An 18,736-nucleotide genomic window follows, 5' to 3' on the forward strand; every position below is an offset into this window, starting at 1 on the left:
ATTTTGTTTCCAGATTTATTGTAAAAACTTCAAAATAGACTTGAAATTTCACTATTTGTTAGATGTAAAGTACCTCATGGACCACAATGGATGGTTTTCAGTGCTTCATCAATATACTATTTTTTTCAGTAAATAAATAATTTTGTGACACATGGTTCCTATTTCCACAACTATAAGGTAAATTGTAATAAGTGCCTCTACAATTAACTTCTTAATGTTCAACCACTCTGAATGACTGTTTAAAATTTGGATGTGTCTTTAAGCTTCTGTTATGAAGATCTGGACTTAGTTAACTGCTTTCCTATAGTTACATATGCAATTACTCCTGCCTTTAGGATTAGTACAGTTATGAACACAATTTAATATAATCCTTCTTTTGCAGGAATTTGTTTTTCTAGGATTAAAATGGACTTAAGCAGACATTCTTGTGATAATATAATGAAAGGAATATATATAAATTATGTATAAGTTAATTGTGTGTATATATATACAGTGATCTGCCAAAATATTAAAATGACCTCGTTTGTACATTTGTCTATTCTCTCAGCTCCTCTGACCATAGGGTTGCACAGTGTAGTTCAACAATTACAGACTGTTGTGTGTCTGTTGCTTTGCCTTTGATAGGACAACAACAGAGCTGTTATTATTTAGGTAATGGATGGTTTTGGAACGGACTATTCTCAGTTCAGCAATGACACTGAGGAGTTTAAAAACTCCAGCAGCACTGCTGTGTCTGATCCACTCGTACAGAACAACACACACTAATACACCACCACCACTTCAATGTTACTGCAGTGCTGAGAATGATCCACCAATCTCCTGACCATCGAAGCACAAGGTGAAATGAGGCTAACAAAGTATGCAGAGCAACATATGTACAGTTGATTGGCGTATGTCTTTACAAATGAGAAAATTTCATTAGTATCCTTTTATTTTAATGTGTGTTCTCTATAAAATGGAATTAAGAATGGCATGTCCTTGGTTTCACAAAAAACAAGTCATTTAAAATTTTTCTGCCTCTTTCATTTCGAGATGACTGTAGAGATGGCTGTATTCAGAGAAGATTGTGAACATACTGTCATTTTTTCCCCCGTTGGATTGCCACTCAGCTGTTATCCGGGTCTGGCTCTCACTGGAGGCTATTGTTCCATTCCAAGAAGCATGACACAATGGAAAAGTAACATAAAATGATTTAACTGAACACTTTGCCAACTCACAGAAACAGTTGGCATTTCTTTTCGGCCAGGTTTTAAAAGACGGCAGTGTGGTTTTTCTAAGATCTGTCAGAGGCATATGAAATGCTCAACCGCTCAGAACATTTGGTCAATTGTTCCAGCCAGTGCACTCTTAAAAATAAAGGTTCTAAAAAGATTTCTGGCTTGGAAGTGCTGTTCTGCCACAAACCACTTCAGAACTTTTATTGCTCTCTGGTTTGGAAGATAAATCTTTGTTTTTAAGACTTTTATATTAGAACATGAAGGTCCTTTAAAGGAGCAATCAGACTTTTTATTACATTAAAAGGAACATTAGGTCGTATTTTTACCTTAAACTTACAGCTTCAAAATCATTGTGATGCTTCATTGATATGTTATAGGGAGAGCAGCCTTTGCTGTTGCTACTCCTGGACCAGCACTGCAGAAAGTGTGATATGTAACTCTCGGAGAAGGATTTCAGGACATCAATGTAAAAGTGGATGCCACTCTGCAACTGTAGGGGGAGCCCAGGAGCAAGCATACCAAATCGTACCTAGTGATCCTTTAAGAAACAGCCATAGTATGGCCTAGGTGTATTAGAGATGGCCACAGCCATAAAGTTTCTTCATCACATGACTTGCAAAATAAAATAAATTATCCCAGCGGTATGGTGGTGCAGCAGGTAGTGTCGCTGTCACACAGCTCCAGGTGACTGTGAGGAGTTTGTCTCTCGATACCTTCATGGGTTTCCTCTGGATGCTCCAGTTTCCTCCCACGGCCCAATATACACAAGTGAATTGGCTACTTAAGCTTGTCCCTAGGTGTGAATGTGTGAGTGTGTGTTACCCTGCAAAGGACCCCAGGGTGTGTTCCCACAGTGATACCGGGTAGGCTCTGGACCCACCACGACCCTAAACTGGACATGCGGTTACAGACAATGAATCAATGAATGAATAAATTATTGCTTTCATTAGTATTATTTGATATTTTATGGTGGCAAAATGACATATTGCTCCTTTTAATCTTTAAAAAGGTTTTTCAAACTAATACTTCATTTACAAAAGAAATTGAATGTCCATAGAATCGTTTTTTCAAGATTGCTTTTAAAAATTCTGCATGCTTGAATGGATCAAATTTGAAGACATTCAGGGTGATTTGAAGTGAAACAAGACACTAAATTTGAGTCCGAACTGGAACCAAATGTTTTCAGTATATATATATAGACCTTTTCAATTAAAAATAAAATACTTTACCTTGTTAAAATGTCAGTGTGGTGTTGTTGATATGGTAGAAGAACACCGGGAAAAAGCCGTTAGTTCCATGGCTGAGTATTTCTGAAACTGTTTTTTCCAAAGACCAGTCCTGCCTCAGGTTACTGCGAGTTGTTTGGTGTGTTTTCCTCTGGGTATCTTTTAAATATCTTATTTTGATGAACATGGACGAGTTTTTAGGCGTCTAATCAATTTCCCGACTGGGAATTTAAATATGAAAATAGGACTGTAGCTGTTAGAAATCTCCTCTCTGAATGGAACTCAGTAGTTTGGACTGTGCACTTAGCCGTTAGCCACCGTTTCATTAGCTAGCATATCAGTATTTAAAATGATAGTGTCAAATTTAAAGTCCATATAATACATTTTTCGGATGCTAGAATGCAAATGTGTGAAATTGGCTACTTATTCACCAGTAAATAATATTAGATACTCATTTTAAAGTAGAACGGAAAATTCGAATAAGAACCCGGAATACAACTGCCGCTCTATTTAAGGTGGAACGGAAAATTCGTATGAGAAGCGTGTTAGAGGTGTTTGTGTGATTCTTCCGACTAAGTGCCAGCGGTTAAGGCTAAAAAACAGAACAATTAATACAAGCGTGAGACAGTTATTCGGGTTTTCTTTCTTATTCAATGAAGCCTGCTTTTTTATGCTGAGGTTAAATCTTACAGATGCCTGGCTCATTTGAAGTCACCAGAAGCTGGTATATTATGTTGAATCCAATGGCAGTAGAGGTGAAACGGATATTTAGAACAAGAAGATTGACTGACATCATAAAACGGTCTTCTCACAGTAGAATAACTGGGGAAAAAATGTTAAACTAATTGTAAATGAAATGGCAAATTAACCAACTCTTAATACCCCCTGATTATTAATTATATCATGCGTCAAAATTACATACTTAATTAAAAAAAACTTATAGTATGTGCACATTTATGAATATGCAATTAGTCCCCTCCTCTATCTCCACTTACCCTTTCCGATAGCTTGCAGTTTGGAAGCCCCACCACTGACAGAATTGGTTCCTCAGGTTTATGACACGAGAAACCCTCGCTCGTTGAATCTGCCCGTTTGAGTCTTTGAAACAGTGCAATTTCAAATTGGAAATGACATGGCATTGACTGCTTATTTTGGGTATGATACATCTTCTCGCTTAAGAACAACACCACTGACATTAAAAAGGAAAACATTTTGATTTTCATCGAAGGGCTCTTTAAAAGTCCTCTTTTAAGAATGTAGCAGCAAATCTGTTTAAGAAGCTGGAATGCTGCACTATTTAATGGGTAGTGGAATTCGTCTTGCTTTATGGGTGTTAAGGTTTAGAGATACTGCCTTGGACATAACAGTAATATACATTTTTTTTATTATGAGTTTATAATTTAAAATCCAATAATAGCAGAGACAGATGAAGGATGTTGTGGGCCAAAAAAAGCTCTTTAAGTAAATTAAATTGTTTTAGATTTTCCATTATTTTAACTTTATCAACGATGCATAAAAAAACACAAAGAAAGAGTTTATTGATTGTATTGGATGGTAAACAAAATGGGTATTCTTCTGTGCTGAAGGCATTCCAAGGCCTGGATCCTAATAGGAATTTCCCATCACTGTCAGTTTTAAGTCAAAGATGACAAGATCCTCTACTGTGCACCATTTCACATCAAATTACTCTGAATTACTTTTTTTGTATCTCTAATAAAAAAAATCATACAGAAATTTGAAAATCATTGGAATTCCCCTGTTAATTTTTATGTATATACTAAGAAATACTCTCCTTTACTAACTTTGTGAACATCTGCTTATAGTCCATGTGTAATGCATATACACCAGTTTAGTCCTCACTCATCATCCGTTCAGCAGGTAAAAAAAATAAGAAACTGTGCTTGTGTGAGGTGTTGTAGGTGATATGCAGACGCTTCATGTGGTCAGTTGGAAAAGAACACTTCTTATTTGCCTGCACCTAAATGCCTTCTTAGTCCATCACTAAACAGTCCCTTATTCAAGGCCAAACTCCTTGTGTCACGTGAGATATTGAGGAATGTAACAGCTAGACATTGATGTGCAGTGTAAACGGCACGTGAGCTGGCCCTTCTGGTGCTAATGCGGGATGATGCTAATACCACTGTTTGCTGATGTAGTGGAGCCGGTTTGAGCCAGTTTGACCTCACCTGGACCCGTGCCATGTACCCACTGAAAGGGGGCATTCACCGGCATGCGGTCCTCACGGCCTTGACTTTGGCTGCAGCTTATATCAGTGAGAGACACGTAAATGTAGCCTACGATTCAAGTGCATGGTTCCATCCAAGGGCCTAGAGTCCAGTGATAAAATATTTGGAGAAAGTGAAAAGACTAAGACTAAACAACTCCTAGCAAGCAAAGTCCTGCTGTACAGCCGGCTGTGTATGGTGGTGGTTGGGTAATATCGCGGCTGGATACACGCCATGGGCTTGAGCAACTGTCACATCCTTAGGATCCTGTTGACAAAGAGAAACAGAGGTGGTATTTAAATTTATTTTACTTTCACAGTTAATATCTGAACTAAGTTGGGTTTCCCAGCTTAAAGGAACGCTAGGTGATATTTTTACCTTAAAATTACAGCTTCAAAATCATCGTGACCCCTCACTGACCTGTAAAAGTGAGAGTAGATCCTCTGCTATTGCCTGAAACAGCACTAGTGTAATTTTTAAAGGAGGGTAGGAAACCAAGTCCTGCCCCCTTAATTACATAGCACTGCTGTAAAAGTGAATTACACTCCCAGGACGGGGGGCAGGAGCAAACATACCAAATCTTACCTAGTGTTCCTTTAAGAACTATTAATGAAATAATGAATGAAAACCACTGATTATTTACCTTTGCTTTGACATCCTCTAGTCTGACTGTGGCGATGGCGTTGGCTGCAAGTACTGGCCTAAGGTTCTGTTCTCTGAGGTTCTTAGTTCTCTGGATCTGGTTTTGAATCGGGTTCTTCTTGTTCTGTTGGTTCTGGTTCTTATGTGGTCTCAAGAGTCTTTTGATTCTGTATTTGACAACCTTAGATGGAGGACATGATATCAGGGTGAGTAAACTGTGATTAACACCTGAACATATAAGAAAAAGAAATTGTATTTTCATGATATTCATAATTAATATAATGGCTGTGTATACTGATGCTCTTTGTATATACCAAGGCCATTCCAACAATGTGTATAATGAAAAAATCTTGAAAGTGGTGTTTAATTAATTTTGTTTATGAATGATTTTACACTTTCAGTGTTACATAGCCAGGGTGATTAGTTCTGGATCACAAACACCACTTTGTATCGTCCCAAAGGTATCCAATGTAGCTTCTCCCAAGAGAGCGCAGTTCCACTGCTCCACATCCCACTGCTGAGAGGCTATATGCCACTCTGGCCCAGGCTGGCGTTAAGCTTGGCGCACTTGTACTCTAGAGACACCCACTTCGTTTTGTTCTTTTCTATAGAGATTTTACAAGCTGTGTGTACAGCATTGAATGTCTGTACATAATGTGTGCCCCATAAAGTAGCTGGATCAACATGTATTTGGGATGTTAGGAGTAATAGAGTAGTATAGAGAAAGTTTCACCCCACCACTTTGCAAAATGAACTTATATAGACCAAGAATAATGGATTCTACCTCGTAGATGTAATCAAGTATCTCCAATATTGTGAGAATACTCGCTCCGATGAAGAGTCCCATCTGTCCTCCTATGTCTCCTGAATAGGTTATGAACAGAAAAAGCAGGAAAGTGCTGTGTAAGAGGGAAGGAGAAAGCATGCAAGTTCTCAGCCATTCAGTTCCTGTTCTTCTCATGCACTCAGCAAGCCACTGATTCAGGAAAGCACACAACAGGGTCGAACCTTTGAAGGCTTTGTGAATGGCAATATAAGAACATCTTGAGCGAGTGTATGTACGTAGCATATCCTACCTAGCAGCCCAGCAATGTCATAGGCTTTCTTCTGCTCTATCGTCTCGTAGTTCAGGGCTTCAAAGTAGATGTCCAGTATGAGGAAGTTGTCCCTGTTATATCAGAGATAGCAGGCAAAACAATGGTAGTCTTAATAGAGACCTTCAGTATTCTGTTAGACTGACAGCATGGAAACAAACCGCTTATTGTTTTGTATCATATATGTATAAAGAAAAGGGATTGTCTGTGGCAGATACAGGAGGAAAAATAATTAGCAGAAACAACATAATCTGAGTTTACAGCTACTTCATTTAGCTCATGAATGGAAGAGGGGGAAAAAATTACATTTTCATTTCCACTACTGCAATTTTACAAACAATAGTGGAGTAAATCAAGAGGCACATGATGTGATAATCAGAGGAGCTCTGACGGAGAGAGAGAAATGGAGCCTGCGGTGCCACAGACAGACTCTGCAGGGTTTTATTTTTCATTGGTCTGGATGAATACACAGTTAATTATTTTTGGGGATGAAGCATTTTCTATCGTATTAACCAACTGGAGGATGAGAGTTGATGTTGCTGGGAGTGAGTTTTGGTGTGTGATTGTGTGTATGTATTTGTCTTCTATAATTTCAAGGACCAGACACATTCGGAAAGAGTAAAAATGGCTTGATGGTCTTTGCTAACAAATGGGCTTTATGTAAGAAAGCATTTTTAAGATTTAAAGAGTGGACAGTTAGACAAATTGTGTTCTCCTTCAACTGTGTTGAGCTGTCTAGGGACATTGTGTCAGCAGTTTGAAAAGAATGAGTGGCTGGCTTCAGAGGGAGAAGCTTATGCTGTCTTTACCAACGTTTTATACCCATTTTTTTACCCAATTAGCAATGACAGAAATTTGGGTAGAAAAAGCCCATTTTACAAACCATTCTTTGTATGTAAGTAATACAAGTTAAATCATGTGTGTATGTGATAGAGAGAGAGTGAGCAAGAGTGAGAGAGGTATAATGAGAGTGTCTCACCTTATATACTCCTCAGATTTGTGGTATTTGCGGGAGAGGTAGCGTGCTGATCCCTTGCTGGGGATTTTCACCATAGACAGCTCTTTCCCATAGCGAGTGACGTTACAGGGGGTTTCACACGGACACGAATCTCCTGTGCTCTTCTGCAGCAGAGCTTTAAAAGTAATAACAATTTATAAAATATTACATAGGGGTAACAATACAGTAAATATTTTGCAAAGTTTGTAATAGCCTTGTACACACACACTTTGGACAGCTACTTCAGTATTACAGTAGTATAATCTCCATAGAAAAGCCTGCACCGAAATGGGAATGCACATGCCAAATGGTGGCTAGAGGAGCATAAAGCACCCAGCATTGTAGGCATGAAACACAGTTGTAGGCATGAAACACAGTTCTCTGGAATGATGGACTCTCATCTATCAGCTTTGGGCTTGAGTAGGAGTGGCATCATTTGTGACATAACCCAATATTGGGGCCTGACCTCACTACTGTTTTTGTGACTGAATTTTATCATTTTCTCAATGTTCTATGAATGTTTGACACATTTAGACACATTTCTGGATTCACACTGAAGGTGTTCTTGCAAGTAACTCGTTCACATCTGTCATTTTTTTCCTGATTGTTGTGATAAAGACATTTTTTAAAGTCAGATTTTACTACCACGTCGCTTTAAAAGGCAACTTTAAACTTTCCTCTCTACAGCATGTTATTCTCCTTTATTCAAGTTCAAGTGTTCCCTGCTTTTCTGCAGTGTAAAGTATGTAAGGGTTTGTGAATAGCACTACACTGATCAGCTGTAACATTAAAATGACCTCCATCTTTCTCCACTCATATTCCATTTTCTAAGCGCCACTTATCATATAGGTGCACTTGGTAGTTCTACAGTTACTGACTGTACTCTATCTGTTGTACTGCATACTAAGTTAGCTGCTTTTCACCCGGTTATTCAATGGTCAGGATCAAAGGCTTTAAAAACTCCAGTAGCACTGCTGTGTCGGATCCATTTGTGCCAGTGCAAACACCACTAACACACCACTGCCATGACTGTGTCAGTGCAGCACTGAGAATCATCCACTACCCAAATAATGCTGGTGGTCCTTTGGGGTGCCTGACCATCGAAGCACAGGGTACAATATGTACTAGCAAAATATGCAGAGCAACAGATGGTGTACATTCTAATTGTAGAACTACAAAGTGCACCTGTATGGAGCTAAATACATTTACAGAGTGTAGAAACTCTGCATTTTAAGAGTTGGGGTTATTAGTGTGTTATTAGTAGTGTATTATTAATATAAACACTTTTATAAACAATCACCTTATTGAAGACTATAATACTGCATATTTAGAAGCTTGTAAATAACTGATAATTATAAAAGACAAGCAAAAATTCACATGGAGGGGTTAGTTTTAATGCAGTGTTACAAGTAAGATCCCCATCGTAAAGTAAGTGTAGCCCATAGTTTTGTAGACACTTGCACATTCAACATTTTTTGACAAGGGTTTTACAGTTTATTACAGTTGCTACCATCACTTTGTCCAATCTGTATTCACGTTTTCAAATCTCTAAACACATCTGTCAGTTGTGAACTATACCATTAACACAACTCATGTTGTTTTCACAAAATATGCAGTAAATTAACATATTTCTAAAATGCTTACATTTTCTGCACATACAAGTTTTCCCAAAGCCAAAACTGTGGATCTTTTTTGACTCATTTACAAAACCTTAAATACAATTAAAAAAACATCCACTTCTGGAAGATCAGCAGGTGAAAAGCTCTACACATTGAGAAATACCTGATGTAGATGAATCACACCTGGTTCTAAACTCATATGCTGGGGTCAGTGTGGGTATACAACACCATACAGAAGCAAACAGAGTGAGAGAGAAAAAGAAAATAATGTCTGGACAGGGGAGAGATTGAAAAAGGACTGTGCATATTTGTAATTTTTTCCCACACCTTCTGTAACTTTTTAGTTGTGTATTTCATGTTTACACATTTGGGAACAAAGGCCATGTTTGTTGGATTTTTTGTTGATTGCTGGTAGAAATTTCATGACTCTCAGAAAAACTGTCACTGTGGTGTTACTTTTTGCTCTCTCTGTGGTGGTACCCTCAATGGTATATATCCCATATGTTTAGTTAGGCTAAAATTTCTACAAGGTGTGGCCACTCATTCGTGTTTATTACCTGCTTTGCAAAAAAGGTGCTGTTCAGTTTTTCACATCAAATATATCTATGACCTTGTTTTGCTGAATAATAACAAATGCCTTTTTTTAATTATTATTTTAAAATATGCAACCTATAACTCTGCTCTCAAAACTTCACCAAGAGCAGGAGTGGCTTTAAAAGATAAAGTAGGGATAAGCTACTTTTTCCTAAACTCTTAACACAGCAACACCACTATATCACACAAGCAGCCAAATAGTTCCTTTTGTTCATTAAATACCAAGTCTTCATTTCCATATTAAAACAAAACCTTCTGTACTTTCCATGTTTCAGTTCTACCAGCAAACAATAGATGTTTTGACATCCACTGTCTTTTTCCTGGAAACCACTACATTTTTTTGCTTTAGTGTCAAATGTGTGCATTTGGTGACTGACTGATATTCACTGTATCGTGGACAAAAATGCGGTCATGACAGGCTTGGTACAGTAAAAGTGCTTATAGCTTTACACTCTCAGAAAAAAGGTACTGTACAGGTACATCATTGTCACTAAAGGTACACAAACAGTGTAAATGTACCTTGAAAGATACAACAGTGGTTTAGAGTTCAGTTGTGTTCCCTAAAGGTACATTACATTCTCTTCTTCAGACGGAGAGGTGAGTATTTATAAAATTTCATTACAGAACTATGTAAAATAAAAGTTCTGGAGATAAAATGGTGAGTATGAATTCAACACAACTTTAAAATGTATTATTATTATTATAGACTGTGGTACAATAATGTTCCCTAACTGTATATAGTGTGTTACAAGCCTTATGGTAAGTTCATCAATAAAAAAAGAGAAAAAAGTATAAGGTTTTGACATGATAAAAGTGTAATGAGGCCTAGCACTGAAGTTTAAGAAGTAAGTTTTCTTAAAATGGGTTTGGAAAATAGTAAATGAAACTTTCTTATCTTACCCAGGGCCCTGTCAACACATTTCACTTTTGCAGGTGTGCAGATAACTGCATCTCCTAGAGAGAGAGAGAGAGAGAGAGAGAGAGAGAGAGAGAGAGAGAGAGATTAGAGCATATAACAGTGGAACCTTGTAGGAAATGTATCAATGAACTATTGTGTAAGTTTATAGCATTAATAAAGAAACGGAATATGAAACAGTGTGCTTTCAGCAAAATACATTGAGAGAAATAATCTCTCAAAAATATGTATTTTTATCTGGATAAATGCAAATGTTTCTAATAATGTGATGATTAAATATACACCTTACAAACCTCAGCAAAACCCAGCACAAAAGGACCAGGTCTCTGTGGTGGTTTCACTACAGAGCTGAGAATAGTTCATCTTCCAAATAATGTCTTAGCGGTGGTGATCCCTTATCATTGATAGATGGGGTGAAGAAGTAAGTGATAAATTGGGATAGACTGGGTACAGCCAGTAATTTTACAACTGAGAAGTGCAGCTCTGTGGTTTGTGGTTGTAGAAAAAGCCCATAATTAAGTCTGGGCTCTAGATGGTAGGCTAATCTTTTCTCACATAATGTCATTGAACTCGGGGGGCTCAAACCTCTCCATATGACTATAGGTAATGGCTGCTTGAAGTATCACAAATATGTTCATCTGTTCATGAATGGATAGATGAATTGTACAAATGTCTGATCTGTAGTCCGCCCTGGAAGCCACGAGTCGATTAATGCAGTCACCCGAGTGACCGCCTCTTCCAGAAAATATAAAAGTCTGAAGAGAGCGACAGACAGAAGCATCGAGGGAAGAGGTTGGGCTCTAAAAGCCCATACGCCAATGAGCTGTGCCGTGTTTATACAGGCTTTAGATGTGACTGGCGAAGGAGCTGGAGGCTCATCTCTGTGGAAAGCTCATTTCACAAATGGCCCTGAAAATCCATTTCCAATGAACCACTTGACTGACAAGTGTGAGGATGATTGATGGAACTGTTGATAGTGGGTGCCAGTCAATAAGAGTGAATTTACAGATGAGACGTGCACTCCAAAAGCAGTGGAGCAAGTGTGTCCACACAAACAAACAGAGATATATAAAACACCCTCTACACATTTTAATGCATGCTTTTGTGTTTTATTTACAATACTGGAGAATACCATGCTGAAACAAAACCTGAAATAAGACATATTCAGATCTTACTCTTTATGTTCAACCTTTCATTTCAAGATAGTTATGAGATATAAAAGTTAACAGCTTTAGCACATGACAATAACTAAGGAGCAAGATATGTTTTTTGTGCTATATCCAAAAAAAAAAAAATAATAAATAATAAAAATAAGTAGGGCGGCACGGTGGCGCAGCAGGTAGTGTCGCAGTCACACCTCCAGGGGCCTGGAGGTTGTGGGTTTGATTCCCGCTCTGGGTGACTGTCAGTGAGGAGTTGGTGTGTTCTCACTGTGTCCGCGTGGGTTTCCTCCGGGTGCTCCGGTTTCCTCCCACAGTCCAAAAACACACGTTGGTAGGTGGATTGGCGACTCAAATGTGTCCGTAGGTGTGAGTGTGTGAGTGAATGTGTGTGTGTCTGTGTTGCCCTGTGAAGGACTGGCGCCCCCTCCAGGGTGTATTCACGCCTTGCGCCCAATGATTCCAGGTAGGCTCTGGACCCACCGCGACCCTGAACTGGATAAGCGCTTACAGATAATGAATGAATGAATAAAAATAAGTAATGGCTTAGAAACTTAATTTGCATGAATTTAACACATGCTTCTGCGATTTTGCTTTTGCAGTATTTTAATTTTTACCTTCTTAACAAAGAGGACATTATGAAAAAAAAAACATCCAAAACAGTCTCAAAAGGGCACATTCAGACAATCAGGGTTTTTTACATCATAAACCTAAGGAACCAATTCTGTCACATTGTGGGTGTGGTTTTTGAGCTACAGGCAAGCAGCTCTTAGCCACATGACTCTATATTACAGATTAATGCATATACTAAATGAAAGTGAAAGTATGAAATTACATCTAAGGCATTAGGGTATTTTTTAATGGAACCATGGCTTTGCAATAAACAAGTGGGTTTTTTGGAATTTAATTTATGAGACTTTTGCACACTCAACATCTGTTGAAAAGGGTATTAATAGGTAGTTTATTTTTCTTTTTCCTACAAAAGCAACTTCTGTGAAGTCTCGTCACTCAGTTTTGGAGCATAGCTATGGGGACCTGATTGTATTTAACAGTGGTGGGGTCAGGCACTGATGTGTGACTATTAGCTCAAGAGCAAAAATATTTATATAGTTAGGACATTTCTTGGAATAATATATACAGGTTTTGGACAATGAAACTGAAACACCTGGTTTTAGACCACAGTAATTTATTAGTATGGTGTAGGGCCTCCTTTTGTGGCCAATACAGCGTCAATTCTTCTTGGGAATGACATATACACAAGTCCTGCACAGTGGTCAGAGGGATTTGACGCCATTCTTCTTGCAGGATAGTGGCCAGGTCTCTACGTGATGCTGGTGGAGGAAAACGTTTCCTGACTCGCTCCTCCAAAACACCCCAAAGTGGCTCAATAATATTTAGATCTGGTGACTGTGCAGGCCATGGGAGATGTTCAACTTCACTTTCATGTTCATCAAACCAATCCTTCACCAGTCTTGCTGTGTGTATTGGTGCATTGTCGTCCTGATACACGGCACCGCCTTCAGGACACAATGTTTGAACCATTGGATGCACATGGTCTTACTGGTACAATGTGCAGTTAATGAAGATTGACCACCAGGCTGCTCCAATTTAGCCATGAAACCTCCCACACTAAAGTCAGTTTCAGCTTCATTGTCCAACCCCTGTATATACACACACAAACACGTTGGAAGATACACACCAGGCATGTGAATCATCCTGCAGTTACACTCTCTCTGGACCTGTTTGCTCTCACAGTGCAGTCTGCAGGCGCTGACACTGTAGGAGTCATATCCCGGGATCACAGCCTCAGATGAGACTCGGCAGTTCCCCCACGGCTGCGGCAGGTACGACAGCTAACGGGATGTTCACACACAAACACAGACATACACAGTGTTTTCCTTGAACAGTTTTCAGCAAATGTTTTCACTAATAGTACTGTCTGCTATTTGCAGCGTCACACAGGTATCTCTGGAGCAGTCCTTTTGTGCACCCTTCACATAAGCAACACTTCTGTTCTGTTTAAGCCAGCTTAGAAAACATGGAGTTAAAAAAAATAATAATAGCCATTGTCTACAGCAGTGTTTTAGGGGAAAAAATCCTTAATTTTTTATTTATACATGTCTGAAATGTGCTTTTTTCAGTTTTGCACTGCAAATATGAGGTCATTTTCTAACAGGAAATAGAAGCGTATGTACTATGTTACTATATAAAGTAATCCCCAAACCACCCCTTATGTTGTTCCTAATATTTTCATATATTCATTTCTAAAAACAGGTAATATTCAGGCTACCTCCCATAGAAATACTGAACAGGACATTTTTGGAAATGGAAATTCGAGGAAAATTTATGCAGATTTTTCACTGAACTATCACTTTAATTCCTTTTCAGTAATCACTCTTATGACAGCCTTTTTCACATTTTCACATCAGATACATATTCTCATTCCAGGATCATACCCTCTGTTCCTGGCAAGAGACGAAGGTCTGGAATCCCGGAGAGACTCCGAAGCCCAGCTGGTGGATGTAGGGAGGCTCATTCTGGCTGTGAATCTGAACACGGATCCCTGCCTCCAGAGTTGTTTCGTCTAAACAGAAAGAGGCAGTAAAGTATTTCACCTGACAAAATCTTTCTATGTCTTGTCTATGTTTGTAAACTCTGGGTAATATTTCAGCTAATACATAAACCATTCAGCCAAAACATTGAAATCACCTTCTTGTTTATGCACTTATTGTCCATTTTATGTTCACTTTGTAGTTCTTCATTTACAGGCTATAGTCCCCCTGTTGCTCTGCATACTTTGTTGACATCTTTCAACCTCTTGTTCAGTGGTCATGTCCCTCACAGGACCATCACAGAGCAGGTATCATTTGGCTGGTGGATCTTTGTCAGCACTGCAGTGAAACTGATGTTGTGATGATGTTTTAGTGCATGCCTGACTGAGAATAGTCCATTGAGCAAAGAGGGGGGCACAATCACCATCCTGTCGGCAGCATCCTGTGACCTTTGATGAAGGAATAGAGGACGACCAACACAAATTGTGCAGCCACAGATGAAATACAGCCTCTGACTTTACATCTACAAGTTGGAACCTCAAGGTAGGAGTGTCTAATACAGTGACTAGTATGTGGACACCATGCTGTATCTGATCCAGTCAAACCTGCACAACAAACACGAACGCCATGTCAGTATAACTGCAATGCTGAGAATGATCCACCACCCAAAACATACCTGCTCTGAGGGGTCCTGACTATACAAGGGCTAACAAAATGGACGTCTGTCTGTAGTTGCAGAAAGTGCACCTATATTATGCACAGTGAGTTTAGAAACAAGAGGTCATTCGAATGTTTTGGCTGGTAGATGTATATACAGGCGGCATGGTGGCGCAGCAGGTAGTGTCGCAGTCACCTGGAGGTTGTGGGTTCGATTCCCGCTCCGGGTGACTGTCTGTGAGGAGTTGGTGTGTTCTCCCCGTGTCCGCGTGGGTTTCCTCCGGGTGCTCCGGTTTCCTCCCACAGTCCAAAAACACACGTTGCAGGTGGATTGGCGACTCGAAAGTGTCCGTAGGTGTGAGTGTGTGAGTGAATGTGTGTGTGTCTGTGTTGCCCTGTGAAGGACTGGCGTCCCCTCCAGGGTGTATTCCCGCCTTGCGCCCGATGATTCCAGGTAGGCTCTGGACCCCCCGCGACCCTAAATTGGATAAGCGGTTACAGATAATGGATGGATGGATGTATATACAGTCTTACGGACATTCTGATCAGATCTGGGGTTGTGGGTCCGAGTCCTGCTCCGGGTGACTTGGGTTTCCTTCGGGTGCTCAGGTTTCCTACCACAGTTTCCTAACACACGTTGGTAGGTGGATTGGTGACTCAAAAGTGTCCGTAGGTGTGAGTGAATATGTGAGTGTGTGAAGGACTGGAGCCCCCTCCAGGGTGAATTTCTGCCTTGTGCCGAGTTATTACGGGTAGGCTCCAGACCCACCACGAACCTGAACTGGATAGGTGGTTAGAGTTAATGAATTAATGAATATAATACAGTTTTCTTATAAAAAAATGCATTAATCTGAGTAGAACTATGTTCTTTGTAGAGGGTGTGTATTTATATTCACCTAGAATTCCAAAAAATATATATTTGACTGAAGTGCCAAAAGCTTCGCATATGACTGTAGATATAGTAATGTCTACGGAAAATGAATCATAATCGCTAAATAGATTGTATTCAGTGAAAAATGATTTTTACGAGACAAAAAATTAACTGTAATTGCTGAAAATTTCATAGTAGTTACTTAATGTTTTTATTTACTGAACAAATGATCGTAGTTACTGATTACTAATAGAGGTTAGTGAATAGTGATTGAATAACTTTCAGGAATTACTTATTAATTCCTAGCTGTAGCCACTGAATCATATTTACTGAATTTTTCACATGTTAACATATATATAGTGTGAATTTATTAACTTAAAAAAAAAACGTATAAAATACGAAGCCCACAGTTTAAAAGAGTAATTTTATGTTTAGGTCGAAATATGCAAAGAATATTCTATATTTTGTTTCAAATACAATGTATATCAAATCATAGAAGTATTATATTCAGAATCAATGGATAAGGCATAACTTTTGGTTTGACTCACTGGTCTCTCTCCAGATGGGGAGATACTCGTCTTGTTGGATGTCCAGCATCAGCTCCAGGCCATTGCCCATTCCCCCTTGCCGCGTGCGCTTTGCTGACGTCTTGTTCCCATTGAACGTGTAGCACCTTCCATAGCGCGTGTACACCTACGGAGCAGAATCATATGAAGGTATGTCGTCATGTTTCACGCACACACACACTTTGCTTGCTTATCCTCTTGTCTAGGTTTGATCTGAGGACAGTTGAAGTGGGTTTTGCTGTGGCATAAAAGAGCTCAGCTGACATTAGATATACACTGTATGGCCAAAGGTATTTGAAAACCTGCATATCTCATATTTCTTCTACAATGATGGATGTTAATACATGGAATTTGTCCTCAGTTACTACAGTAACAGCTTCCACTCTTCTGAGAAGGACATGCACTAGATGTTGGAACTAGGGGTGGGCGATATGGCCCTTAAATAATATCGTGATATTTCAGGGTATTTTGGCGATAACGATATTCTTGGCGATATTCTTGAAAACACTGAAAAATACTTTTATTAATTTCCAGAACACACTACTGCAACAAGATTAATGATTATTAATTAGATTCAATTAATAATGTACTTAATTTAATTATTATATATAACATTTTATTTTTGTACAAATCTAACAATTTCAAACATTCAGAAGGAACAACTAATAAATGTGTAAGCATTTGCTTATTTTGTAAACAACCATGACTTTACCAAGATTGTGACATTGTGTAAAATATATGTAGAATATTATATAGATATTTTATATCCAAACCACCTCCACATGAATGAAATCACTAGTCTTTTGAAGCAAATTCTTTGAAAGCAGAGCAAATTTCCACCGTACCTGTTGCCGTGCTTAAATGATTCACGTAATGAATGTATGCCATGTGACATGTAACTGCATGAGGTCATTACATAAACAAGTCAGAACATCACCATAATCATGAAAATTACATTTTTTATTGTTTAAAAAGTATTGCGATATTATTGAGGACGATACGATATGGCACAGCCCTTGTTGGAACATTGCTGTGAGGGTTTGAATGTTAAAAAGAGCCAAAAGGGTGAGCTTGGCTCACATACCACTCTGACTTAGTCTCAAACGTACTGAAAAGAACTCCATTACTCTAAAGAACATAGATGCCCTGCTTTACAATGAAGTGCTGGAGAGCTTTATACCCCTCTAGTCTACACCTGTCATTGAGCTTGGTGATCTTAGCCTCAGGTGCACCTGCTACACAGTGTTCCATGTGAAGATTGTACAACATGTTTAAGCACCACTGAATGTAAATTCAATAATAAAATATATAGGTGTGAAATTAACTTGTTTATTTTTAGTTACATCTGCAAACCTTTGGACATTGTGTACTTAAGTGTATTTTCAGTTTAACTGAGGACTTCTGTTCTTCTCTTCCTTGGCAGTGAATGCAGTTTGCTTATGTCAGATATCAGAGAAGAAAAGACAATGCTCTACTGTTCTATTAATGCAGTTTTGGCCTAGAAGGGCCATAAGCACTTATATAATGTCCCTCTCTGTCACTTTTATTGTATTTCGCTGACCACAGACACACAGCTAAGCCCTGGTCTTTGGAAGTGCAGATCTAATCACACCAGAAAAACGCTCTCTGAAACAGATAGGAGAAATTAAAGAGAAAGCTTTAAAGTCATCATAATGTATAGTGCCCCACAGCTAACAAATGTTCTCGCTGTAAAGTGAAGTGGAGGTAGACAATTTGACCATATCTTATCATAAAATGTGTTGTGGTGATAATCTTGCATATGAAATATTCACAGTATATTTATGAACACTACAGTAACAGTCCATTAAAATATTAAAATGAAACTAGACCATCAATTAAAGGCATTCATTAAAAAGGAATGAGCATGGTGGAAAACACAGGCAGTGATATTTAATGTATACTTCATTATATATATTCATGAATATTTTAAAACCCACTCAGGGAGTAAAGAGACTACAGTGCTAAACATCTATCCAACATATATCCAAATTACATTTGTAATTCAGCGTGCTTTAAATGGACAATGAACACCACGGACTGCGAGTCCTATCCATTACATTACATGCATGTTACTCATTAACGCATCTATATGAGGAATATTTCATAGACTAATACTGAACAGTTCACATGCCATCAACGTTTCATATATATATATAGTTGCTGTACAGCAATATCTAGTGTATTTAACTGAGCGTATATTGAAATTACTTATATTAATATTGCACTGTTACTTCAAGTGTAGTGATCCAATGCATAAAAAGAGTTTTTAAATGGTGCCTCTATTTTTAACCCATCTGTGGCAGTGAACACACATACACACACCTACACACACACACACACACACACACACACACACACACACTGTTTTCACTATATAGT

General features: G+C 38.6%; 1 protein-coding gene across 1 annotated transcript in view; it reads right to left on the reverse strand.

Annotated features, from left to right (window-relative positions):
• Nucleotides 1–3,935: 3,935 nt before the first annotated feature.
• The window catches only part of asic4b (acid-sensing (proton-gated) ion channel family member 4b), a 58,705-nt gene continuing 43,904 nt past the window's right edge, over nt 3,936–18,736 (reverse strand). Inside the window, exons 3-11 of the mRNA XM_066663487.1 lie at nt 16,319–16,463; nt 14,147–14,274; nt 13,390–13,543; nt 10,515–10,568; nt 7,384–7,537; nt 6,387–6,478; nt 6,095–6,174; nt 5,312–5,491; nt 3,936–4,935 (exon numbers count right to left, since the gene is read on the reverse strand). Coding sequence (XP_066519584.1) covers nt 4,828–4,935; nt 5,312–5,491; nt 6,095–6,174; nt 6,387–6,478; nt 7,384–7,537; nt 10,515–10,568; nt 13,390–13,543; nt 14,147–14,274; nt 16,319–16,463 — 1,095 coding nt within the window. The 3' untranslated portion in view covers nt 3,936–4,827. The remainder of the gene's footprint in view (nt 4,936–5,311; nt 5,492–6,094; nt 6,175–6,386; nt 6,479–7,383; nt 7,538–10,514; nt 10,569–13,389; nt 13,544–14,146; nt 14,275–16,318; nt 16,464–18,736) is intronic.

This window comes from Hoplias malabaricus, chromosome 3 (genome assembly GCF_029633855.1).
Source record: "Hoplias malabaricus isolate fHopMal1 chromosome 3, fHopMal1.hap1, whole genome shotgun sequence".
In the NCBI taxonomy this organism is placed as follows: Eukaryota; Metazoa; Chordata; class Actinopteri; order Characiformes; family Erythrinidae; genus Hoplias; species Hoplias malabaricus.